Raw genomic sequence first — 27,909 nt, forward strand, 5'->3', positions numbered from 1 at the left:
GTCGCTGTCTATAGGTATGAACTTTAGTCATAAATTAAAATTATGTATACCATATTCGACGTAATATAGGGGGCTCTTATTAGAATATTGTTTTGGTGAAAAACAACAAAGTTGAAAGATCGTACATTTTGTGGTTTATACTGACAGCCTTAAATGTTTATATACGACAGATATATTTTTCCAGAATTTAATTTCCCATAATTAAAGATGCATATAACACACGAAATAATAAGTCTTGTGAACATTGATCAATCGAAAGGGGTGCTAATTGGGATTGTTCATTTGCCAATGTATTAGCAAATATCGCCATAGGCGCTTATTAGAGTGGGACACTTATTACGTCGAATACGGTGCTACTACGCATAAAGACTGGCATGCATAATATACTTTGAATGACGTGGCACTTGCATACTCTCTTCAGGGGAAAATTATATCTGCTACTTAAACCCCTTAGAGGGTACAGCCACTCACAATCTAAGTTACTAATTAAGCACAACCAATTTATAAAAGATGAATCTTTATACTGTCATGAGAATCAATTATATATGTATATTTACTTTTAATCCATTATATATGTACATTTTCTTTTCAAGAAGTATACATTAAATGTGCTTTGTTTTCATGATATGTATATTCACACCTTTTTATATATTATGTTGCTTGTGTACAGATTGCCAGTGACCAACACTGACCAGTTACACACTTCACTTCACATTGTCTATATGTAAGCCCTGGTAAGCCCACAGCCACGTAAAGGCTGATGTTATGCAATTGTGGCTTGGCTTTTGTTCGACAAGTAGACAAGGTGGTCAGTTTCCAGGTCGGGTTTAGGTGTTAACTGACACGCCATGTTGGCAAGATTGGAAACTTTAATTGTGTATGCCATGTCGGTAATGTGTGGACTATGTTGAATTATGGATTATATGAAACATTCACTGGATCTTGTTCGGAAATGATGGAATATTACAGCATAAAGTAACAGTTTTTATTGTGATTGATACTTGCTATTGCTGTTTGTGAATAATATGAAGCTTGATTAGACTGCCAGTATAAAATTGTTTTTAGATCGTTGTGTGATCTCTCCTTGCTATGTATGGAAACTGTTATATAGAGTGGACACACCCGTAACAACACAACAAATCAACATTTTCAAGTACCGGTAATTCAATGTATTTTAAAAGCTAATAATCATTATTAGAAATGGATGTTGATATGACATGTTATTAATAGCATGAAAGAGAATCTTCTTTATTTTGATTGGTTATTGATATATTTTAGAGCTTTTAAAATGACATTTGCTTCCTGTTGTGAAAATGGATCAGTTTTCAGGCAATATGGATCTATATATAGTCATGGATCCAATGACAGTGGCGCTGGCAACTGTGTCAAGATCCTCAGATACATCTGTAAATATGGATTTGTATGTTTTATTGTAGAAGCTTTTAGCTGATCGTATTCTTATTGATAATTAGTTGCTTTGTTTCAGATTTCTTTAGTTAAGTTACAGTTATGTCCACCAACTGCCATGGTGGAGAACCACAGTAACGTCAGCCACATCGTTCTACAGATGTTTCAGTGACTGATTTCTGTTGATGTCTACTCACAAGGCGGTGCATGTTATGGAATATTATAACATAGTTTACATCATCATGACAATGAAATATAATTTTGGTTAAAATTAGGTCAATATATATCAATGCTTGTTAATTGCGGACACATCACAGCAGAAAACGCATTAATTATGAAGTTATTTCTAGGTGTTTAAAATACAATACTTTGTCCACGTTGAAACATAAATGTCAATCTCTACATTAGCGGCCAAAGCTTTACATAACTGGCGACACTGCATCAGCAATATAATCGGATCAAAAGAGGTCCAGTTGTATAATGTTGGGCTGACCATATTTGCTTGATTCCATAGGTGACACCGGATATCCGAATATAACGGACATGTCAAGAAATGATATTCATCTTCGGTAGTATTCAAGTCACAATAATAACATTTATGTTCCAGTAGTGGAGTCGGTGAGCCTCGGAATTGACCTTGTTCTGGCTCCAGTGGTAATGAACCACATTACTTGGTTTCAATGATGGAAATAGTTCATATACACGCACTTAAACATGTTTCACAAATACACAAACAAACAACCCTATGCTCTATTCAATAAATAGGGTAGAAAGAGTGATATTATCATGTGTCTTGAATTCCCTTATACCGACCCAGAAATAATCAACCAGGACAACCAGTGTTTTTTTCTGTGTAATATATATCTGACACGGTTAAGTACACAACTTCCTTGCACGTCATATTTAGCAGTGTTCAACTTGTTATCGACAAGGAAAGAAATCACGTTTCACGCACAAATGCCTAACTGTAGACGAATACATCGCGTTCACATTGCCTAACTGTCAACGCGGCGAATGATCTAACTAGTTTTGACAGTCGCTTATATTACAGTGAACACATTTGAAACACCGCTCTTTAAGGTGTGTCGAGGACTGACATAAGAAGAAAAAAATGCATTGTGTGTGATCGTTTACTGTATATCATTGACACAAATGGTGTTTAACTTGAAGTCCTGAAAATTGTATCTGAATATGTTGATCATATTTATCCTTTAGTATGTTCTTGTGTATAAAGCGGCCGACATTTATGATATGTCATTAGGAGGAACAAACTGTTTCAGGTATAATGTTTAGATAATGCTGTTTTATTCAGTTGTACGTGTCATTCAAGTATCATAAAACTATGTTTATTGCTTCAATAGTCTACTGCAGTGTTGGCCAACATCTTTTGACATGGGATCGGTCATTTTGTAGGTGCTGGTGTGGTGTGGTGGTGTGTGTTCGTTTGTGTGGTGGGGCTGTCAGGGCAGAGGGGAAGGATAATAAAAATAGTACATATATTTGGGAAGGATCATGAAATATATACAAGGACATGTCGATGGTCATCCAAAAATATTCATGACAAGTATTAGGGTAGTTTGAGTATTTTCAGTTCATCAAAAACCTCTGTCCCACCCCATCACGCATCTTCGCTTCTTCCTTTTTTCATATTTGGAGAAAATGTCTATCTGCCTTTGTTTGTTTGAATACAGCAATTAACCAGAGGATGTAAAATATTTCCTTTTTACATCATGGACCGAGTCACATTAATGTGAGGTTCTCATCATCAACAGCCAAAATAACCTTTGAGTAACAACAATATGTTCACTTGAAATTCCGGAAGTTCCATTTAAGGTCTACTGATAAATAATTTATTGATTTGTGAGGAAACTCAATCACTGAAGAACAGTCTGAATGGAAGGCAGATGTATGCATACTGATATTGACACAGTATGGATATTTCTTTTCTTAGAATTGTTTTTATAATGCCGATAAAAAGTGTCATTTTCCTTATCATTTGAACATATGTACGTATTTCTAAAACTGAAAGTAATGAATATATTTTGAACAAAAAGATTCTAATAAACAGCCAAAGACATGCTGTTGGTGTTCATAAAAGACTTTAAAAATTGTGTAAGTTATTTTTATGTCATTTTTGACAATGTTTAAAAAACTTGGTACTACTCTGTAAATATATTCATGACGTATATCGAGTCGCTTTGCTTCTCAAACGAATTTTTAAAAATCAGCAGAAAAAAATAAAGTTGGCCTGGTTCTTTTATGACGTGCAATAGTAGCAGGGGGATTCATTAGATCGGTGCCCCATTTTCCTCAGCGGATGGAAAAATATATATTATTTATATTATTTCAATGTCGGAATGGAGATGAGGAACTCAGATAAAACACAGACAGCCTTACACACTTCGAAACGATGTTCAGATAAATATTTGTTCACAATAATTCTGTCATGTGCGTGAAAATGGATTTCAACATTATTTTCATCAAGATTATTTCGCGCATCCGAATCGGATGCCAGATCGTGTTTAAAAACTTGTGCTCGAAGTGTATCCAAATCCATCGGACAAAAAATACATGGGACACATGTGGATCTCATGATCAAACTCAGTTTTGTGTGTGAACATTATGTGAAAGAAAAGGAAATCCGTAATTACAATTGTCATGGAATATATGTTGGTCAAATCATAGATCTAGGTTTTTTTCGTAACTTATTTGTCAGTTAGTTATGTGCATTGTTAGGCCTATATGTTGATACACGTGACACATTAATATATTGTTGTCAAGCTAAGAAAAATTGGCGCAACTCCTGGTGATTGAAATGAGGCCTCTTCCTAAACACTAGTTGAAACATCTATGAAACAATTTAAGTTTTAAAAGAGTAATCTGTGGTATAACTCTTGTATGCAAGTGACAAAAACTAAACATTTAAGCTACACAAATGTCTATGTCATTTTCGGCTTTAATTGAGAGAATCTTGTCGCTAATACTTGTGTAACATTTACCGAAGACACGTGAAGATCCGGGTTAGAATAGGTCTTCAGAAACCTATGCTTGCCGTAACAGGCGACTGAGCGTGTTGTAAGTGGCGACTATTCATGTATGTTGGGCCTAGACTTCAAACAGACTTCCTGAATTTGGAACAGTATGCTGTCCAAACGTAAGAAATGTGTCTTCGCCCTGAGTGACACAACCTTAAAAGCAACTTAAATACACCAATGTGCATCATGGTTTGAAAACAAAGTAATGGTTTTGAACAGAACTATTACAAATAGGAATTAAATAAGTTCAATTGACTTTCAGTCAGTCAGTGAGCTAAAACGAAAGAATTTAATAGATGTATTTAAATTGGCGTCATCTTTTATTTCCAATCAGCCTTACCGTTTCTACTTGAGCTCTGGCTAGTATCTCCATTACGTTATCTTGTGAACGATCCTCTTTAAGATATGATCCCACACCTTCCACATCAATGATGCCTGCCTTTGCTTTCAGGGAAATATCCCCCGATATTCCAAGGATGTTGTTGACATCGCGCGATCCCTTTATCACCGAGTACTTGACTGTGTTTGAATGACGTTCAACAGTCGAAGTTTTGGCTATGTCATCCCGAGAAAATATGTTTAGACCACAAGCAAATGTTCGCATATCAAAAACCCGGCCAATGCTCATCCCTGTCTGGTAGGCGACCGTTGTAGCCATTTTTTCTGTAAAAACAAAAGACCAAACATAGATAAGTCCTATATGTATGGAATAATCAACAGGCAAAACGCATTTAAACCTATAGAGATAAATTATGGATAACAACTTCATTTCCTTTAAAGGCGACGTTTCGGTATAGATCCTTATACCGTTGTACTTGCTTGATCTAAGGATCTATACCGAAACGTCGCCTTTACAGTAAATAAAAAAGTTGTTATCCATAACTTATGTAACCTTTGTCATCTATCAACTTCTAACTAATGCCTATCAAACAATGCATTGAAACCTATTATTCTGAGCAAAACGTCAGAAAGCTGCACTGTAGAAATAATCACTGAGAACTAATCCCCCACTTGTCACTGACAATATTGCAATCGGCAGATTGTTTACAGAAATCGAAAAGAAATGTTCTAGTAGTTGAAATTCCTAATCACTTTTACGTGGAAGTAGTTTTGTTGTACATGATTTGAATTTGCAATGCTAATATTAAACACCATTTTGTGATTCTCAGCAGAAAACACATACCTTACAAGCGTGATTATTACGACATGCGGAACAACCAGAAACCAGTGTGCGCACCTGTCAAGCAAATTTATATTACTCTTTTTGACATCACGTGTCACGCCGAACTATCTCTGAGCCAATGATTGTAACCCTCTGCATGCGTGATCAGAACCTGACTCATCTTGTATGCAAAGTACGCGGGTAAAGAAAACGTTTTCTCGGGGAATTGCAGTTACTGGTTACAGTGAGCTGTTAGCCTCGTACATGCCCGTGCCAGTTTAGTTTAGATCGACGCGGTTAGACAGGCAGGTATTCTATTAGTTTGGGTTTTTTTCTTTAACGCCACCCTCAGCAATATTCCAGCTATATGACGGCGGTCTGTAAATAATCGAGTCTGGACCAGACAATCCTGTGATTGACATCATGAGCATCGATCCACGCAACTGGGATACGCTGACATGTATCAACCAAGTCAGCGAGCCTGACCACCCGATCCCGTTAGTCGCCTCTTACGACAAGCGTAGTTGCTTTTTACAGCAAGCTTGGGTTGCTGAAGACCTATTCTACCCCGGAATCTTCTATTCTATTAAGGGGCCCCATGTACATTTGTGTGCAGATTTGCGGGTGCTACCGGTAGAGCAGGACAATCTTCCCCTTTTCGCAAACACCAGGTGTCATCACTGATTTTACTAATCCATTCATATAGTTATAAATGTCAATTTTTATTGCGCATGGCCAAGCCATGGCACAACTTCAAATGTCAGTGGTATTAATCGAACCAGCTGGCGAGTCTGTCCACCGTCACGAAAATATGTGGAATTTATTGATACAACAACGTTGTCTCTTAATCTTAAGTTGTCTCAGGCTACTGTCACGATAACACCCTAATATAACACCCTTGAGGTAACACCCTAATTTGACAGTACATACATAACTTTGTATTACCGTGTCTGTGGATATCACAAACAATATTAGGTGTGCAATGAATATTTTGTAACTATTATGAATAGTTATGCAAAATATCACCATGAAACATTCCATGTTAAGGTATACCCTATATAAAAGTCAGTGTTGAAAATCATAAAACTCTTTCTTTTATTATGATCTTAATCCAAACCGAGATTTAATTCCAAAGTTTAAATATTGTAAATTTTACAATAAATTGTATATTTATATACCTGACCTATCTCACACTATGCATTCTCTGTCGTATTTCGATCCTGAGTGGAAACGTGTCCAAACAAAGGTTTCAAGCACAGACCTAGCCTCACCATGGTCACATCCAAACAATCTTGGCCACCCACGCTTTTCATGCAGGTCGACCAACATCACATGTTTTCACCAGACGACTCATTCTCATTCTTGAGGTTTTGGGGCTAGAGGAATTGTGATGGACGGGTGTGCATATAGCGTGTGAGATAGGATAACAATATAGATATACAAATTATATTAAAATTTACAATTTTTTAAACCTATCCCCCCATCTCACGCATATCTCAAGCTCATAAAGGCAACAAACAATCGTAGGATATACTCGAGGGAGCTGGAACTGAGCTGTGATACAGTTGTTACCCTGATACGTGAACGGAGGCAGTCTTATGTGATAACCCTATCAGAATTCCAGAAACATTCTTCCATAATTACAACCAAACAATGCAAAGTACAATTACTGTGTAAAGCCATAGTGGAGGCGACAACGCGAGTTTAGTGAGGGTTGGTAGTGACGGGAGCAGGTGAGTGGTGGAAGGCTCCTATGTGCCGTGTGTCGGGAGCCAGAAGGAGGTGCCAGTAAGCGCGTACCCATGGGAGAGTTAAGTTACATAGACTGGCGGCAAGTCTCCCTCGCCAGATCCCGTATTACAGGGCTGTGGAAATACGGGACGCCCCAGCTCACCATCTGTCTCCAGAACTCTCACGCCGACTTCTTGAGATGTTTTTAATGTTCTGTACTTTTTAATATCAAAATACATTTAGTGTTTGTCCGAAGAGTTAGTTACATACTTAATCAATTCTAAGTCGATTGAATGGTTTGTTTACGGTAGACGAAATTATATGACCATAGTGCCATTGCCAAACCCTTCAGTTCAATTCTAATTGATCCAGACTGCACAATATCGGGAGAAATCATCATTACATCTCTGTTTTTTTGGGTACCGTTAACGAAGGCGAAAATATTGCATTAGTGTGCCACATCATGTATGACGAACAATACACAATGCATTACTAAAAATACAACATCTGTCCGATTCAAATGACGGGAATTGCTACTTGTAACAACCTGTAAATACCTCCCATGGTCGATGAGACGCCGTTTGTGCATTTCAGATCGAAGTGCGGCGATAGGGTTAAGAAAAGTAGAACTTGACATTAAATTAATGTACAAGCTTTTCAACTACTGCGTGTATAAAATAAGGTCTAGGGAAACTATATCTTTCCCAAAATCTAAGTATTTTTAACAATCTTATTTAGTAAAAATGATTTCTTAGTTATGCTATTTTTTATCTACATTTGTAGGTTTATGGGTAGGTAGGCTGTCTGATGAAGACAGTGCCTTCTCACGTGAGCAAATTCCGCCCCTCTTTGACGTTATTGTTTGACATTGGGGAATTCGTAATTCGAATTGATAAGGCAATCACCCGGCATACGGACGTTCATTGCGAAATGAACGACTATTGGCTTGGTGGTGTTCATCGAGGCGTGGTCACCGGCTACAAACAATATTAACCCGTGAAGCTCCGTGTTAGAATTGGTTGTCAGCAACCCATGCATGTCATAAAAGGCGAGTAACGGGATCGGGTGGTCAGGCTCGCTGACTTAGTTGATGTATGTCATCGTATCCCAATTGCGTAGATCGTAGATCAAACAAATGTAGATCTCCAAACATCATTTATCACCATGCATTTGGTGTAGTCTACCGTGAGGACGAGCGCAGAATTGTCTGGAATGCTGAGAACACCGCAGTCTGTGTGTACACAGCTTTGAAATTCCTTTTGCCTCCAACATTTGAGAGAATTACCCTATCGCATCCGCATTGCGCATTCATGCAAGGGGCTTTTGCGGTTCAATGTGTATTGTGTAGTACAGCGGAATATCTGTTTTGGACTTCATTGCGTCATTGTTTTTACATCCAGGCGAAATGAACGTGTAACTTGTTGTGGGGCCAAAAGTTAGTCTGATTTAGACAGAGGTCCGTTTAAGGAATATTATAACAGAGGACAACAAATGTAAATAGAAACAAGATTCAAAGAAGTATTATCATGAATCATGGTACATTCGGCACAATTGATATGGCCTTGTATTACAAATGCTGATTAGTTAAAGTCCTGTCTCGACAGATTTCAGTAAGCGCGGTAATATTAGCGATTAGCTCAGTGTCTCAATTAAGTTTTGGAACGTCACGCCTAAACTGCCGAGTTCGATTCCTTACATCGAGGTAATGTTTCGTATGAAGCCCATTCCTGGCCTGCAGCCACCCGAAGCCGTGATATAGCCATTGAAGCGTTTAACACCATGCACATGCATGAAGTGCACTTATCAACTAATTTGAAATACTTTTTTCACCTTCCTTAACTATGTAGGCTAAAAACGTAAAAGGAATCGCTCTGTACCCCGTTTGGAAAACTATGTAGCTTCCCTTTAAGACGGGGAGCTGTCTGTGCAAACGTATCTATGGAAATAGCCTGAAAATTTTGTGGTGGGTTTGAAATACTATTTTTTCCTTCCTTAACTATACTCCTCACGAAAAGTTAAGCAACAAGTATTATTTTCCGTGCAACATTCTCATCAGTGTTGAATGCCATCCATTGAGAACAAATTCAGGCAATACTCGACTTAAGGCCTTTTCCATGTAGATGTTCTTGATAACACTGATAACATCGCCTGAACGCAACCACCTCAAAACACACATGCAAAATGCACGACATGCATGTTTTACACATTTCACCAATGCATCCTGCTTAAAAACTGCCAGCAAGGGCAATTTGTTTACATTAACACTTTAGACATGTCTAGGCGTCACTTAACGCCACTCTGGGGGGGTGGGGGGTGGGTGTCTCACCCAAAATGCCGTTGCCAATCATTTTAATGTTCACCGCAGTGTCATCTCAAGAGCCATAACTCGATACCATCAAACTGGACTGATGACAGAGAGACCACGCACAGGGTGACAACTCCTCATGAGGACCGGTATTTAGCCACCCTAGCCCGGAGAAACAGGTTTACTACGGCCAGATCTCTCCAGAATGACCTTCAGAGAGTTGCAGGTAACAGAGTCTCAACACAAACAGTAAGAAACAGACTTCACGCTCAGGATCTGAGGTCCAGACGACCAGTACGACGTATCCCACTGCCTGCACACCATCGACAACAGAGACTTGCTTGGGCCAATCAACGCCGTAACTGGAGGGTCAATCGCTGGCGTAACGTTCTCTTCACAGACGAGTCAAGATTCTGCCTTGACTTCAACGATGGTAGGGCACGTGTGTGGAGAAACCGCAATGAACGATAAGCCAACTGTACAATTGCTGAACACGACCAGTACGGAGGTGGAAGTTTGATGATCTGAGCTGGCATCAGGGTTGGACACAGAACTTATCTTGTGGTCATTAGACGTGGTACCATGACTGGAGTACGGTACAGAGACGAGATTGTCACACCTGTGATCATTCCCCTGGCACAACAAGCAGGTCCTTACTTCATCTTTGTGGATGATAATGCTCGTCCACATCGAGCAAGAGTTGTCACTGATCTTCTTCAGACCAACAACATCACGCATATGGACTGGCCTGCAAGGTCTCCTGATGTTAATCCCATTGAAAATGCATGGGACGTTCTTGGAAGGCGTGTTTATGGTCTTCATGTTCGTCCTCAGAATCTGGATGAACTTGAACTGGCCTTTGAGGAGAGAATGACAGAACATTCCACAACAGACACTTGATAGGCTTATCTGGTCAATGCCAAGACGTGTAGAAGCTTGCATTCAAGCCAATGGTGGACATACACGTTACTGAACATTGGATCATTGTTTCAAAATGACTTAAACTCAAATTTAAAGATTTTCATCTTTCAGTGCAGCACATTTTGCACGACTGTTTTCATGATACTGTTTTTGATCATTTGTAAACCTGTTAGGCATAAACGCTTTTCAGTTCCCTTTGAGGACAATGTGTGTTTGTGCTCTTTCTTTGTATTGCTTTAGTCAGTTTTTAGGTATTGGTATATACGAACATGGACTGACACATAATAGATTTGTTGCTTAACCTTTTGTGAGGAGTATAGTTAGGCATACAATAACGTAAACGGAGTCGCTCTACACTATATGGCTTTCCTGTGCAAACGTCCTTATGGAAATAGCCTGAAAACTTAAAGGCACATCTGAGAGCCACGTATTTTTCGCATGGAAATAGTTTAAATACGGGTTTGGAATACTATTTCCTCCTTCCTTTGCTATTTAGGTGTAACATAACGTAAACAGAGTCGCTCTATACCCCTGTTGGAACATAGAGCGACTCTTTTAAAGTTATTTTGTGCCTAAATGGTTAAGGAGTTAGAAATTAAATAACATTTCAAACCCGTATTTTAAACTATTTCGAAGCGACAAATGCGAGGCTCCCATATGTGCCACTAAGTTTTCAGGCCCTTTCCATAGGGACGTTTGTATGGACAACTCCCCTGTGTTAAAGCTATATAATTTCCGAGACGGGATATAGAGCAAAATGAATAACAAGATGCATAAAATCCATTTTACAGGTTGGGAGTTATGCAGAAGTAGCATATGATGTGACTGTAATTTTCTTGACTTTACTACTAAGATAATCGTGTTTACCCTTGGAAATATATTTCTTTATCAATTTGTTATATTTCATTTAGATTTTATGGTAATTTTGCAAACATGCCTGAGTAGGATCCAGCTAGGTATTTATCACAGGCTGCCAGAGCTGTCACCATACGTCAAGTGTTAAATACCAGGTTTTCCCCTTGTAGGCTAAATGACATAGTGGAACGAATTCGAAAGCAATAACAGTTTCATCGTTGTATGTATGAAAACTAACTGATGCCTTATGATTTTGATATAGATTAATAAGAATAAGAATTTATTGTACAAAAGCACCCAGAGTACCCAGAGTACAATATCCATCAAAAACAATATAGTAGTGATGGTTATAGAAACTAGTATGCACATTGACTTACATATGGTTCACACACATGTGCTAGTATATATACAGGGAGAGACAGCTAGTATGCATACACATGATGATATATAACTTACAACTAATAGCACATAATGATTAGCAAAGACACTAGAGAAGGAGGCACATAATTCAGTAGATACTAAAACGAATTGGTAGAGGAACTATTGGGCTATGTACATGTAGTCTGCCCTTCTATTAAACATGTCATGTATAATTGTTCCTATGACTTTGGCATGGTCTTCTTCTGGATTTAGATTTAATATGTCATTGATTATAAGAATGTAATAGTGCAAACCGTTTCAATACTTTTATTTGAAATAGTGCAAACCATTTCAATACTTATTTTACATTTTATTTATCTAAATACCTAACTGGTTCAATATGTTTCCAAGTCCACCGATATTCTATGCCCTTTGTCTGTTTAATATATTCAGTAACCATTCGGCGTATCCCCTCTTATCATAAGCCCCTCCGGGCAGGACCCTTAATCTCCAGCGATATCTATAAATTTCAATTAACACCTCCTAACGTCGCCGGAGCTTACGTATATAAATACACGGGGGACAATGACCTTGCCACACGTTACGTAATACCTCGCTCTACAAAACCCGACTGCTCTGGTCAGTCAGGGAGACAGCCTGGAGACAGCCAGAAGATCGACTCGTGTAAGTGACAGCCGGGAAGATTGGCCACTCGATCGGTCCCGGTGTGCGTTCTGTCACGTTATTATCAACATGTTCCTTTTCGACTCATTCCAACCTGCATCAATAAACATGGCTGCTGTCGTCTAAACTTCACCCCTGAGTTTTTTCTTCCGTCATCACCCTGAGCTACCATCCGAGGGCCGAAACTAACGCCCTTGGACAATATCATGCACATACAATGAAAGTTTTGAACAAAATTATTTAGCTACCCTGCAAGTGACAATGTTATGGTTCTGATTTGTAATATTCATATTAAATAATACTGATTTAGTGATTGGGTTGACGGGAGTCCTATTCATGATCATCTGTTTGCAACATTTCATTGTGTCGTTGCAGTTGTGATCACAAGTAATGATAATTGTTGAATTGTGCGACAACTGACCTCAACTATATACCATTATCTTACTTGAATGTTTGAACCGTGAAGCAAACCTTAATTTCCCTGCAAAGTTTAAAATGCCCTTCAAATGTTCATAATTAATATTTTACTGATGTGTTGATGACGTTTCGACTATTGTAGTGTTTATTGCTGTACTGAGACAATATAATTCCGTCACGTGATCCGCTGTACTTTTTTCCGGGGTCGCGCTGCAGTTTATTTGGAGATGTGGTATCAGATTACAAATATACTGTCATCATTAGTCCTTGACGTTATTGAGGTCTAATGCATGAATCTGACTCAAACAAACAGCCGTCGAGAGCCAGAAGAAAGACAGTTTTAAGTAGGGGTGTCACGATAAATCGAAATATCGATATATTGCTATTGGTAAGCACTTAAATAAAAAAATCAATTGTTAAATCAGTTTCCGATCAATAGTATCGATTTCAGTAAGGAATATCAATAGTTTCGATTGTATTTACCGTATCAATAAAATACATGTACTGCTGTTCAGATTTGTTTTTCTTTTGATCATGAGTGTTAGTAATTTACACATGGTAATGTGGAAGTTTCTCTTTCTTAAATTATTAGGGTAAAGAGAAAACAAATCGGTCATATCTCACACTTTACTTTTTATTTGTTATCACATTCAAAGGAAACTTCAGTTCCAAGGTTTAATTCAACTCCAAAATCCATCTAAAATGATACACTGAAAACTATCGATATTTATCGCAATGGTTGCTTGCAATATCAATAGTTATGGCAATAGTTTCTTTCAATATCAATAGTTATGGCAATAGTGATTTCCAGACCTATAGTCACCCCTAGTTTTAAGCGTTCTAACTCCTTCTCCACAAGTGGTTCATAATCAGCCGAAGTTAGATGACGAAGTATAACATTCAGATCTGGTCCGCCAACTTGTAAAAAGGAAATATAGATTGCAGCTCAGCAATCACAGAAACCTTTGCGCACGTTGTAGTAGCGACGACGGTACTATTTTTGGTTACCTTGACGATGACCTTGACCTCTGACATTGCTTGACCTGCAACAGTTCACATTACAACAACCAAGCGATATGCGGCATTTCACCCCAGAAATGTTATAATATTGTACCAGGGTAATGAATAAATGAAGAATAGAACCCATGTGATAATGACAAATACTTTCTCCAAATAAAATCTGTCATAAAGCACGTGTATTTCCCCCCTATATTTTGCACCGACGAAACGCTGTGCTTTATGATAATACATGAAATACAATACAACTCAAGAATGTGAAATTGTGGGGATTGATAGGTATCATTACAGATGGAAATGTCAAACCCATGTACATGTAATTGATTGATTTCAGTAAGGAGACCTGAATGAATCAATGAAAGATATCTTTATTTCCTTTGACGAGTTGAATCCGAAGATGATACATTATTCATATTACGTAAGTACATACAATGAAAAGATGGGATCTTTAAAACGCAATGTACGATGTATTCCCCAGTATCATGCTCAACTTCGTCATGAGTTTAGTTTAGTTTCGGTTTGTTTGTTGTTTAACGCCGAACGCACCTATATGACAGCGGTCTGTAAATAATCGAGTCTGAACCGGACAATCCAGTGACTTACATCATGAGCATCGATCTACACAAGTAGTTGTGTGCATCGGTACAGGACCGCTCCTGGCTTCTGATTGGTCTGTTGGTCTGATGACGTCTATTCCGGTTTCGGTTTGGTCACGTGACTGCGCATGCGCGCAGGGTCTAATGGGTCCTGCGTGCGCATCCAAGATGGCGTCGCATCCGTTTCCGGTGGCGTACGCCTCCAAGATGGCGGCACATCCGTTTCCAGTGGCGTACGCATCCAAGAGGGCGTCGCATCCGTTTCCGGGGAGGAGGGAAAACTCGGAGAAGCGCTCGTAAAAGGTGAACAGGATCGACATTGAAAGAAGCGCGTCGAAAATCTTTTTTGTTGTTCTAAACATAGACGTGGTGGTGGCGGCGGCGGCGGCGGCGGCGGAGGGGAAGGGAGGAGGGAGGAAGGCGGAAGGGGAGTCGGGTTCTTTGTTTTTCTTTGTTTTGGTGGGTGTGTGGCGATGGCATGTGGAAATGATCACTGAGACGAGCTTATCAAAGTTATCAAATACAGTCGACGACTCTGCCACTTTGTTGCTACGTTGACGTCATATCGGGGAAGGATCTTGCAACAACATGTCACAAATCATGTCATCGGGTATGGTGATGTGTTTGTCAACTTTGAGGTGTAAGGTTTCGTTCCACAAGGTGATCGTGTATTGTATCCCACTATGACAGTTGTTCGTCTAAGTTAAAAGTCGGTGAGTGGCAAATTTAAAGGTGCTAAAGGTGTTGGCTGAATTCTAAAGGTGAATCGACAGGCACAGACATGAACGTGATGTAGGTATATGCCTAGGTGATGTACTTCGTGTCACCACCATGCAAACGTGGTGCCACGCGTGACGACAAACAGACGTTGACGTTGATACATAGGATGATTATTATTATGAATGATACCGAGGTGCTGGCACTCGTTTAGGTTGACAGGTGTACTGTCATTCTTGTTGCCAGGCACACGTAGTGTTTCACGCGTGTTGGCATGCAAAACGTGGTGTCCTGTGTGTGTGTGTGTGTGTGTGTGTGTGTGTGTGTGTGTGTGTGTGTGACTACACACATTTATTTAGTATTTAGATGGATAGAGGAAGATCGATACACATACGTGACGTTTGTACACATGATGTACTTCATGTCGCGATGTGAACGTCGTGTTTCAGTCGTGTCTTCATGCAAACGTAGTGTCATGTGTGTGTGTGTGTGTGTGTGTGTCTTCAAACAGACGTTGACGTTGATCCATAGGATGATTATTATTATGAATGATGCCGAGGAGTCGGTACTCGTGTAGGTTGACAGGCGTACTGTCATTCGTGTCTCCATGCACACGTCATGTACTTCGTGTGTTTCCATGCAAAACGTGATGTACTTCACGTTGCCATGCAAACGTGATGTCATGCGTGTGTGTTTTCAAAGACACGTTGATCCACAGGATTATTGATCATATTTAGTATTTTATAAGGAGAGAGAGAGATCGATAGACATACGTGGTGTTTGACTCGTGTCTCCAGGCACACGTGGTGTTTCACGCGTCTCTATTTATATATATTAATTTTATTATTTTGAGACGTACCATGGTGGTGTCACGCGTAGGTGTGTGCCTCCAAGAGGACGAAGGGGAGGGTGTGGGTTCTTTGTTTTGGATTGTTGTTGTTTGTGTTGGCAAAGCAAGCAGGGTGGGTGTCGATGGCGTGTGGAGATGATAGATCACTGAGACGAATTTATCAAAGTTATCATACACAGTCGATAACCCAGCCACTTTGTTGCTAGGTTGACACCACATCGGCGAAAGATCTTGCTACAACATGCCACAAATCATGTCATCGACTATGGTGATGTGATTGTCAACTTTGAGATGTAAGGTTTTGTTCCACAAGGCAGGCGCATTATGGCACAAGGACAATCGTTCGTTTAAGTAACAGGGGGGTGAGTGGCAAATTTAAAGGTGCTAAAGGTGTTGCCTGAATTTCTAAAGGTGAATCGACAGGCACAGACATGTAGGAATGCAGGGAGCGATCGAAATGGCCCCTGATTTGATTGGCCCAACACGCTGCGCACTGATTGGTCAGTTCCGGCGCCTGACTTTCACCTCCGTTTTCCAAACTGGCCCGGACCTTGTGTTTCTTTTTCATTGGAAAAGTGATGACCAGAGAGTGTCTATCTTATTTAAGACACTGTCACCCTGTTTCCTGATTGGACGACAACCCAAGCTTCTAATGGGTAACCAATTTTTATCCTGTTTTTTTTTCTCCCTGGGGTGAGCATGCTGATTTCTCCATCCTAAAAACACAACACAATTCATTTTTTCAACTTTTAGAGTGGATCGAAAGGGCTCCTGTTTTGATGGCTCCAAAATGCGACACAGCGATGGATCCGTTTCGATGCCTGGACTCAGCCTCGGTTTTTCAAATGGGTCTGACTGTTGTGTTTGTTTGTTTTCATAGGAAAAAAATGTATTTTCCATGGGAGAGAAAGCACAACTCGGCTCGGGTGCTGTCTTCTGACTGGTTGGTGCTGACTTCTGATTGGTCGTCTTTTCTGTGTATATAAAGGAATGGCTGATGTTCATCGACCACTCGTCGCCACCATGACGGACAAGCAGAGTACACCCTATCGTTTGGAGAGGAAAGACACCACCCGCTCCAGGCGGTAAAGAACTGCTAACCATACCTATCGTTTGACTTTCAACCCAGACTACTTGGACACCGTACCACCGGACCGCGTTCCCATGGCACTGCCAGCTTTATTTGACAGAGTGATCGATGACTTTTATCAACAGATGTCAGGCCAAAAGAGAGATCATATTGGTCTAGGTATCGATCATCCCGCTTTGAACACCCCCATACGGATTCCCTTTCGTCGCTTTGAAGATCTCCATGGGTTAGATATTTTGCATGCCGTGGAAAAAGTCCAACAGTCCAACAAAGCCCTGAACATCGATTCCACCATGGTTGTGACTTTAGTACACGTAGCAGATCCCGACAGGCTAGCATCGGGCAGTGGTGTTCCCCGACTGAAAAACGTGATTGGACTCGAAGCCTTTTTAACGCGAAAAAGGGGCATTGTACAGATCAAGAACGAAGATCAATCCTGTTTGGCACGAGCCCTGGTGGTGGCACAGCATTATGCCCAGAAGCCCCACCCTCTGACCCAAGAATGGAAAACCCAGCGAAAGAGACTGACGAGAACGGATCGCGTCGACGTTCAAGGCATAAGGGCACTGGACTTGTTTCGACGCCTTAGCCTGCCTGAAGGTCCCTGTCAGGGTCTGGACGACCTCGCACGCATGGGACGCGCCTTGGCCCACCTGAATTATCAACTGAAAATCTACAGTCAAGAGGTGGACCAGAGACTGTTGTACAAGTGTGATGAGGCTCCACCCAACGCCACCGTGATATCATCATGATCAGCACTACGATGTCATCACTTCCATGTCAGCTATTGATGCATCTATCCATTACTGCGAACGCTGCGACTAACGTTACGACCATCCCGAACACCAACCTTGCACCAAGCAATACCGCTGTCACCGCTGCCTCCACTCTAGCTATTGCGGACCCAAGGAAGAGCACGGGATCCCTTGCTTGACATGTCAACGTTAATTCCCAAATCAACAGTGTTACACCCAACATCTCCAGTCACCGTCAAAGGGAAAACCTAGCGCCTGTCAATCGATTCACAGGTGCCCGACCTGTTTTCAGCTGGTCTGCGTCTTGGAGACTCCGATGGTTCACCAAGAGTGCTCAGATGAAGAACATCCCTGCTTGGTGTGCCAAGAACCCATGACCCCAGACCATCGCTGTTATATGACACCTCTCCGTGAAGAAAATGAGGATGAGGAGGGGGAGGAAGAGGGGGAAGAGGAACAACATCACATACGAGACAACGTCCAATAGGTCTTCTTTGATTTTGAATGCATGCAAGACACGGGGGAACACATTCCAAATTTGTGCGTGGTGCAGTTAGGATGTGGACGATGTATCAGTGAAGTGAGCAAGGACTTGTGCGAACACTGTCCATGGAGAGAAGAAGGGTATGGTCCCAGCCGTGAGATCATGTTTCGAGGCCCCACCACGTGACATGATGTGTGTGTGTGGTTGACCACGCTGGCTGAAAAACCCAAGAAGAAGAAGAACCAAGAGGAAGAGGAGGACAGCACACGCAAGGCGACAACAGCACACCTGGGGAAAACAAAACGGGATGGAACCCCCTCAAGAAACCACTCTTCAAAACGTCAACGACATTCATCACCCCTGCAGGAGGAGGAGGAGGGAGCGTTGGTTGAGGGAGGAGATGCCATGGAAGTGGAGAAGACAAAAAAGACAAAGAAGCCAAAGAACAAGAACACCACCACCACGACAGTCCAGAAGGAGGATCGCATTTATGTGATGGCCCATAATGCACGATTTACACTTATTCCTGAAGGGTCGAAATGGTCAACAAATTGTACAGGTGACCCTGGGACGGTTGTGTTTTGAAGACACCTTAAATTTCATACCTTACCCCCTGAAAGCCTTTCCAAAGAGCTTTGGACTGAAAGAACTGAAGAAAGGGTTCTTTCCACACTTTTTCAATACCGGAGCCAACCAGACCTACAGAGGTCCCTATCCACCAGCCGTCATGTACGATCCCGATGGCATGTCTCCCGCGGAACGCACAGCCTTCCTCTAATGGCATTCCCAAAACAAAAAGTGCAAGAAGGAGCCTTGTTTGACTTGCAAGGAGAACTTTTAGCCTACTGCCAGAGCGATGTGGACATTTTGAGACGGGGATGCGCTGACTTCCGACAGAACACCATCCACTCGGTTGGCATGGATCCCTTTGTAGAAGTGATAACAGCTGCTGCGTTCACCATGAAATACTTACGACAGCATGACCTGAAACCCAATACCATCACCATTCTTCCACCTCAAGGCTACCAACCCAAGAGAAATTATTCCCAGGCCTGTATGCACAGGCTCCACTATCTGATGGAAACGGACCGGCATCTGCACCTACAGCACGCCAGGAATGGAGGTGAAAAAGAGTTCACGTGTGGATATCAACATCGGTACAGTGTGGATGGCTACGATCCAGCGACAGGCACCATCTACGAATTCCTGGGCTGTTACAAGACCCAACGTGGAGAACTGCATCCCGTCCTGGGCACGTCGTTGGGAGCCCGTTATACCGACACCCACTACGGCCTGAGTCTCTTGAGTCAACACCCTGAGGTGAAACGAATCGTCACCCTGTGGGAGCACGAGTTTACAAAAATGCAACAGGAGGACTCTGCTCTGCGTGCTTTCTTGCAGGGACCCCACTGTATCCACGTCCCTGGGCCGCTCAACCCTCATGATGCCTACTACGGAGGACGCACCAATGCCGCGCGATTATGCTACGAAGCCCTAGAAGGTGAAACCATCAAGTACATCGATATTTGTTCCCTTTATCCTTACATTTGTAAGACCGGAGCATTTCCCACGGGACACACGACCCTTCTCCATCAACCTCCTGTGGACACGTTGTTTGAACTGAAAGGACTGATCGAATGTTGTGTCCTACCCCCGAAACGACTCTACCATCCGCTACTGCCTTACAGATCGGGTGGCAAACTGCTCTGTCCTTTGTGCCGTACATGTGCTGATACCCGGTCAGACTCCCCCTGCAAGCACAAGGACGAAGAGAGGTCATGGGTGGGCACGTACGCCACCGTAGAACTCCATGAAGCCGTGAAGAAGTATGACTACCAGGTGCGTCAGATCTACGACGTTTGACATTTTGACACCTTTGCACAGCATGACCCCGACACCCAGCAAGTAGGACTCTTTGACACTTATATCGATCAACATTTCAAGGAGAAGCTCGAAGCCAGCGGATACCCTGAGGGATGTACGGATCATGACGCTTACATCCAGGAGATCCACGACAAAGGAGGCATTGGGTTGGACAAGGATCGCATAAAAAAAAATCCAGGACGTCATACGATTGCCAAGATGCAACTGAATTCGCTCTGGGGCTAGTTTGGACAATGGCTTGACTACAGTCAGAACATTTATATGAACGATCCTGTACAGTAATTTGCCTTGTGGAGGAATGAATGCAATACCATCGAGGATGTCACCGTTGTCAACTAACACATGGTGGAAGTGACCTATACCCAGAAGAAAAAACTCCAAACCCCTCATTCTCATTTCAATGTTGCCATCGCTGCTTGGGTCACCGCCCAAGCACGTCTCAAGCTGTACGAGACCCTTGCCCTGATGGGTCGCTGGGTCTTGTACTTTGACACGGACAGTGTCATTTACATTCATCGACCCCACGACGTGAATCCAGAGCTGGGCCATTTTTTGGGTCAGTTTAGTCAGGAGGTCCCAAAAACTATGGCTATGAGTTAATGAACCCCAGACCCGATGGAACACGCACGACCTGCAAAGTGCGAGGGTTCACTTCGAATTACCGAAACAAACAACATCTCAACTTTGACATCATGAAAGGACTGATACTGGGACAGTGGCCTGGGAAAGAGGGGGAGAAAATCAGTTTGGATTACCCTCATCACATCATTCGAAAAGGACCTCAGCATGAAAACGCTCTTGTGACCCGACCCACCTGAAAAGACTATCGTACCGTGTACGACAAGCAACGTCTCGTCTACGTTGAAACCACAGGGCTGCCTGTAGACACGCTCCCCTTTGGGTACAGAGACGACTTTCTATAAATTTTTCATCACAACGGATCGAAAGTGAATCAACATGAACCCCTACAGAAAAAACGGATTGACATCGGACCAATCCGAAGCCAGGATTGTCGACCCATCAGAGGCCACGCTCGGACCATGGTGGGCTCTGATGGGTCGAAACGAGGTTGTGCTTTCTCTCACGCTACAAGCCTGACCCTTTGGAAAAGAAACACTAAGGACATATCACATTGGTGGGTGGCGTGTGGGACAGAAACCAGCCAATCAGAAGGTCGGATTTTCCACCAATCAGAAAGCCGAGTGTCAGTGTCTTTAAATACGACCAACGTTCCCTGGCCATCACTTTTCACTGAACGGTCCAAGCAACAACATCATCATGTTCCGACTACTACTACCTCAGATGCTGCAACACCCACACCAAAACCAGTGGCAGTCACCACAGCACCCTCATCAACAGCACCCATACCAAAACCAGTGGCAGCAGCAGTGGCACCAGCAGTGGCAGACACCACACCCACAGCAATAGTAGCACCAGTAGCAACACCCTCACTAACAGAACTCTTCGATGCGCTCCACGCAGCAGCAGAAGCAGCCGCAGCAGCAACAAATCCCTCAGCAGCAGCAGCAGCACCAGAACTCATCTCAGCACTATACAGAGCGGCAGTAGCAGCCACAACAGCAACACCTTCACCAACAGAATCAGCAGCCACAGCAGCACTCGTTGCAACATTGAGCGGGCTACCTGTGTGATGACAATCACGAAGGTTGTCATCCACTTTTTCGCATTATTTGCATTGTTTCACATTGTTTGCCCAGTATCTAAGTTGTTGTTCATTATTAAACAGGGATAAATTGAACTGACTCTTTGTGTCTTGATTGAACTCAACTCCAATAGAATGCTGAACCGAGGGTAGAGGTTGAGTTGAGATGTCGTCCACGTTGTCTGTCTGTCTGTGCGTCTGTCATGTCAGTGCACATGCTCGTTGTTAAAGTAAAGAATAAAGAATAGATAAAAGGAAAAGGCCATGCTTGAAAGATCAGCTGCCTGGTTAGACATGATGGAGTCCACATGGTGTTCAGACTAATCGACAACCACCCTGCTTGCTTTGCCAACACAAACAACAACAATCCAAAAGAACCCACACCCTCCCGCTTGTCCTCTTTGAGGCACACGCCTACGCGTGACACCACCATGGTACGTCTCAAAATAATAAAATTAATATATATAAATAGAGACGCGTGAAACACCACGTGTGCCTGGAGACACGAGTCAAACACCACGTATGTCTATCGATCTCTCTCTCTCTCCTTATAAAATACTAAATATGATCAATAATCCTGTGGATCAACGTGTCTTTGAAGACACACACGCATGACATCACGTTTGCATGGCAACGTAAAGTACATCATGTTTTGCATGGAAACACACGAAGTACATGACGTGTGCATGGAGACACGAATGACAGTACACCTGTCAACCTACACGAGTACCGACTCCTCGGTATCATTCATAATAACAATCATCCTATGGATCAACGTCAACGTATGTTTGTCGTCACGCGTGGCACCACGTTTGCATAGGGGTGACACGAAGTACATCACCTAGGCATATACCTACATCACGTTCATGTCTGTGCCTGTCGATTCACCTATAGAATTCAGCCAACACCTTTAGCACCTTTAAATTTGCCACTCAAAGACTTTTAACTTAGACGAACAACTGTCATAGTGGGCTACAATACCCGATCGCCTTGTGGAACGAAACCTTACACCTCAAAGTTGACAAACACATCACAATACCCGATGACATGATTTGTGACATGTTGTTGCAAGATCCTTCCCCGATATGACGTCAACCTAGCAACAAAGTGGCAGAGTCGTTGACTGTGTTTGATAACTTTGATAAGCTCGTCTCAGTGAACTATCATCTCCACATGCCATCGCCACACACCCACCAAAACAAAACAAAACAAAGAACCCGACTCCCCTCCCGCCTTCCCCCCTCCCTGAACCCCTCCTCCCTCCCTCCCTCCCTCCCTCCTCCTCCCTCCTCCTTCCTCCTTCCTCCCTCCTTCCTCCTCCTCCCTCTTTCCTCCTCCCCCTCCTCCCTTCCCCTCCGCCGCCGCCGTCTAAATAGCTAAAGGCACCTGTTGACAACATAGTCTTTGTGTGCGCACAGTTTCAGGAAAGAATACCAATCAAGTAAGGATAAGATAGATATATGGATGAACAACGTCTTTATGAGAATTAGTAGTGAAATTTCGGTGTAGGTTCTGACACTGTTATCAAGTGATGTGCAGAGTACTGTTAACAAGTATATAAGGTGGTACCCTCGTACGAGGCATTTTTTTTTACATGAATACACTATGCCATTTAGAAAGTGGTCAAATGTAACAAATGTTACATTTGGGATAACATTGTCTTAGTACAGGACAAATTCTCCTACTTTTTGGGGTTGAGTCCCGTCCGGGAATCAAACCCACACTGCCAGAGTGAGGCACCTATCGCCAGCACACAAAGTCAGCGATCCAAACTCAGCCACCGAGGCTTCCACAAATGAAAGTGGATCGAATGCTTTGATTTCCGCCCTCAAACTGTAAATCACCTAGGTTAGAATTTGAACATGTAATAAAATGGATTGTTATTTTCAGCTTGTGTCGCGCACCCCCTTCTCACCGTCTCTTGCTTCCCGCCCACACATTGAAATGTTGTTGAGTGTTTCTGATTTGATAGGAATGATTTTGAGCAAAATTGCCATAGAATCTTTGACTACATTTTAAGTCTAGAGTCGTGTACACCATGTCCAAACAAATTGAACATACATGATCTAAGAACTATTTTCTAGAGTATACAAAAAAATATGTTTGTATTGCACCTTTAATTAATCTCAGTTGAATATAAGCGTATTGATTTTCTCCCTATGTGTATACTGTATTACTTAACATCAGCTACATCAGCTGCATGCAGCAGAGGCCATACTGCTATGGTTTGTTGCCAGGGCCTACCTGGGTGGTGATACCTGAAGATAGATATCGGCAATAGTCATTGTGAAGAGGTGTAGGAATTGATCAGTGCGATCAATAAAATAGTACGTGCTTGATTAAAGGTGTTTCCATTGGTGATTAGATGGCACGTATTATAGCATCATAATCTCTAACGTTCACTCCATCCATACTTTCTGTGTCAGTAGTTGAGGGCATCGGTACAGGACAGCTCCTGGCTTCTGATTGGTCGAGAGGATCATGTGACCTCTGTGACGTCACTTCCGGTCACGTGACTTGCGCATGCTCGAAGTGCATTGTGGGTCCTGCGCGCTTATCCAAGATGGCGTCGCATCCGTTTCCGGTGTCGTGCGCATCCAAGATGGCGTCGGATCCGTTTCCGGTTGCGTGCTCACCTCCAAGAGGGCGTCGCCTCCGTTTCCGGTGACGTGTGCCTCCAAGATGGCGTTGCATCCGTTTCCGGTGCCATGTGCACCTCCAAGAGGGCGTCGCCTCCGTTTCGGGGGGTGCGCGCATCGTCAAGAGGACGTTGCCTCCGTTTCCGGGGAGGAGGAGGAGGGAATGGGAAAAAAAACCAGTGAAGCGGTCGTAAAAGGTGAACAAGATTGCTATGGTTGTTCTAAAAATAGAAAAGGTGGTGAAGGGTGGGTGGTGGTGAAGGGAGGGAAGGGAAGGGAGGAGGATGAGGCGGGTTCTTTGTTTGGGTTTGAGGGTCGTCAAAGGGCAATCTGCAGCAAATTGACCCACGACTTGGCAGTTGTAACAGGGATGCTGGGGTGTCTTCTTTCGACTGGGTTCTGGGCAATCTGCAGCAAAATGACCCATGACTTGACAGTTGTAACATGGGCCCAGGTTCTGCTTCTCTTGACTTCTTATCTTTGGCCAGACATAGTGACGGTGACCTTGAGTGTGACACTCGAGACATGTCACTCTAGGGCAGTACAGGTAACTGTGACTGTCGGTCTGGCACTTCATACAACTGTATTGAGGTGGCATGGTTGGTTTCATAGAATGCAGTGTGTGAGTGACTTCGCTCTTGTTTTTGTTTTTATAGGAGAGCCACTGACACCCTGCTTCCTGATTGGTTCCCCAGGCAGCGCCCCCGATTGGTTCATTCTGGCGTCTGGTCTGCACCTCAGTTTTCCAAAATGGACCGACCCCTGTGTTTCTTTTCCATAGGAAATGGATTTTACCATGGGACCCAAGCCTCTGATTGGTAAGATTTCTATCCGTTTTTTTATAGGGGTGTGCATTTCGATCCTGTTTTGTTTTTTCTTCATCCTACAGACAACATAACACTACTGTTTGTTCAACTTTTTTCTTTTTAATCCCCCGCTCACATGAACCAACACAGCAAAACAAAAGTCACAGGATTAGGGGCGTCCCTGTGATTTTTTGTGAACACGAGGGTGACCACGAGGGTGACCACGAGGGTATGAACGTCTGTACATTTTGAAAAAAATCAACAAAAAAACAAAACAAAGAAACTTTGTCACTTGGGGTGAACAAGACACTCGACTCTTCTCTTCCGTGCTTCTTGGGACGCCAAACGTCTGTATTTTTCTTTCACTTCTCCATCAGGACAAAACACACACAAGTATTCGCAGGGGACTTTGGCGTGCTTCAGATGTTCTTTCCAGGGTTTGTCTGTGGCCTCCCATTGGCAGAGTTTCACTCCGCTGCAATAACAGATAACACGGTCACCCCGCCCTGGATAGAAATAGCCAGCCATGGCCATGTCATAAGGGGTCTGGGTCATCTGTGTAGGCCACGTTTGGAAAGACCTCAGACATTCTTGAAATGAATCATAGTTAGGATGAGAAGGATGACACAAGGTGTAAGAAGGAAAAGGTCCCTCCAGAATGTCACTGAGTCGCAATGTGTCGTCCATAAAGAGTATGCGTTTACTCGCTTCTTCTCCCGCCTTTTCAGACACCCACTCGGAATCAGGGACAACATCCTGGGAGGATGACTTGGCATTCATAGACCGTCTTTGCTCCATGATGACTGTGACTTCACTGAAAGAATGTCTGAGGGTTCGCCTGCTTTTATGAAACTCTCCTCCCTACCCCCTTCAATGGAAGGTCATGACCTCATCCTCACTCTCCTTCACCTCATCACGTGACGTCATCCTCTGTTTGGGCTGACTGACACACGGTGGTAGTGGTGGTGTGACCTGGAATGACTGACACCAGGCAGCTGATCTTTCAAGCATGGCCTTTCTCTTTTATCTTTTCTCTTCTATGGCCTCCCTGAAACAGACATGGCACATCACTTGACCACTGTTGCAGCTGATGTATCTTAACATGTTGTTTTGTCGGCAAGCGCTACATTCACGTTATTGGGGAGTGAGTTGAGCTTCTCCATTAGGACCCTGGTCAACGTTGTCATCGTTGCAAACCATGGGCATACCTGAGGAGAAGACATCTTCTGGTGATGCTGGTGACCAAGAAGCATCAAGCAGGGGAAGTGTATCCAGATCCATGGAAGGGAGAGTTGCCAGCTTGAGCGCTTCATGATCATCACTGTCACCTGTCATCATCATCACAGGTGCATTCGGTGAATAGGTTGGCTCCCGAGGGGTTTGTTCCCACCACTGTTTTAGTACGGACTGGGCTGAACTGACATCAGGGGCCCTGTAAATCATAGGACATAGTCAATCATATGAATAGTCATAGTCATCATCAACATCATCATCACATCAAGAATGACTGAGACAAAGAAGAGCATGGTACTTACAGTTGTTCTTGATGAGAGATCTTCAGAGACAATTTCTTCCATGATCGTCTTTTTGCAGGTGTTGCAGGTGTTGCAGGTTTCAAAAAGGATGTCCCCTTCATTTCGGTGTCTGCTGCTGCTGCTGTTGCTGCTGTAGTGGTGGTGATGACTGGTGCTGTTGTGAGGGTGGTGGTGGTGGGTGTTGCTGCTGCCGTGGTGATGACAGTTGCTGTGGTGGATGTGGTTGATGCTGCTGGTTTGCTTGCTTTTTCTTCTGGGTCCTCTTTATCGTCTTCTTCGGTGCTACTTTCTTGGGTTCAGTTAGTTTCCTCATATTCGAACGTATCTTGGCGTACGCGTCGTCGGCCTTGATTTTTGCACAGAACATGTCGTGCACTTCACCCGACAGTTCAGCAGTCATGTCACCGTTCCCATCTCCACTGCTTCCTTTACCACTCATGTCGCTCTGTGTCTTGACATTCAACCGTTTCGACATGATGTTGTCCGGATTTTCTGTTCGTTGTTTCTTTCCAATTCTTCACGGATGTGTTTCAACACTTGATGGTACTGTCTCCAAACGCGTGTTTCTTCCAGATAAAACGCCAACAGCCAACACAACGTGAGGAACATCAATCAGAGGGACAATGTTGTTGCTTGGTCCGTTCAGTGGAAAGTGGAAAGTGATGACCGGTCGCATTAAAAGTCACTGAGGTCCTGCTTTCTGACTGGTCCGTTTCGGTGCCTGGTCTGAGTCTCAAGTTTTCCAAACTGGACCGACCCTTGTGTTTCTTTTCCATAGGAAATAAATTTTACCATGGGAGAGAAAGCACAACCTCGTTTCGGCCAATCAGAGCCCACCATGGTCTGAGCGCGGTCTTTGATTGGTCGACAATCCAGGCTTCTGATTGGCCCGATTACGATCCGGATTTCTGTAGGGGTCATGTCGATTCACTTTCGATCCGTTGTGATGAAATATTTATAGAAAGTCGTCTCTGTACCCAAAGGGGAGCATGTCTA

General features: G+C 42.9%; 2 protein-coding genes and 1 pseudogene across 5 annotated transcripts in view; 1 reads left to right on the plus strand and 2 right to left on the minus strand.

Moving 5' to 3' along the window:
• LOC139475013 (uncharacterized) overlaps nucleotides 1-27,909 on the minus strand; it is a 139,797-nt gene that overhangs the window by 100,172 nt on the left and 11,716 nt on the right. For 3 of the 4 annotated variants that reach the window (XM_071258227.1, XM_071258226.1, XM_071258224.1), the window contains exon 2: nucleotides 4,783-5,105. In XM_071258227.1, the coding sequence (XP_071114328.1) occupies nucleotides 4,783-5,100 (318 nt within the window). In that variant the 5' untranslated portion in view covers nucleotides 5,101-5,105. Of the gene's footprint in view, nucleotides 1-4,782; nucleotides 5,106-5,625; nucleotides 5,665-27,909 lie in introns of those variants that run through there. The other variant, XM_071258225.1, reaches the window with a different exon arrangement.
• On the plus strand, nucleotides 19,164-20,249 carry LOC139474213 (uncharacterized). The gene has a single exon (XM_071257121.1). The coding sequence runs from the start codon at nucleotides 19,164-19,166 to the stop codon at nucleotides 20,247-20,249; it is 1,086 nt and encodes a 361-aa protein (XP_071113222.1).
• Nucleotides 26,993-27,388, minus strand: LOC139474933 (ATP-dependent RNA helicase ddx46-like; annotated as a pseudogene).

This window comes from Haliotis cracherodii, unplaced genomic scaffold (assembly GCF_022045235.1).
Source record: "Haliotis cracherodii isolate W230 unplaced genomic scaffold, xgHalCrac1.p SCAF_3, whole genome shotgun sequence".
NCBI lineage: Eukaryota > Metazoa > Mollusca > Gastropoda > Lepetellida > Haliotidae > Haliotis > Haliotis cracherodii.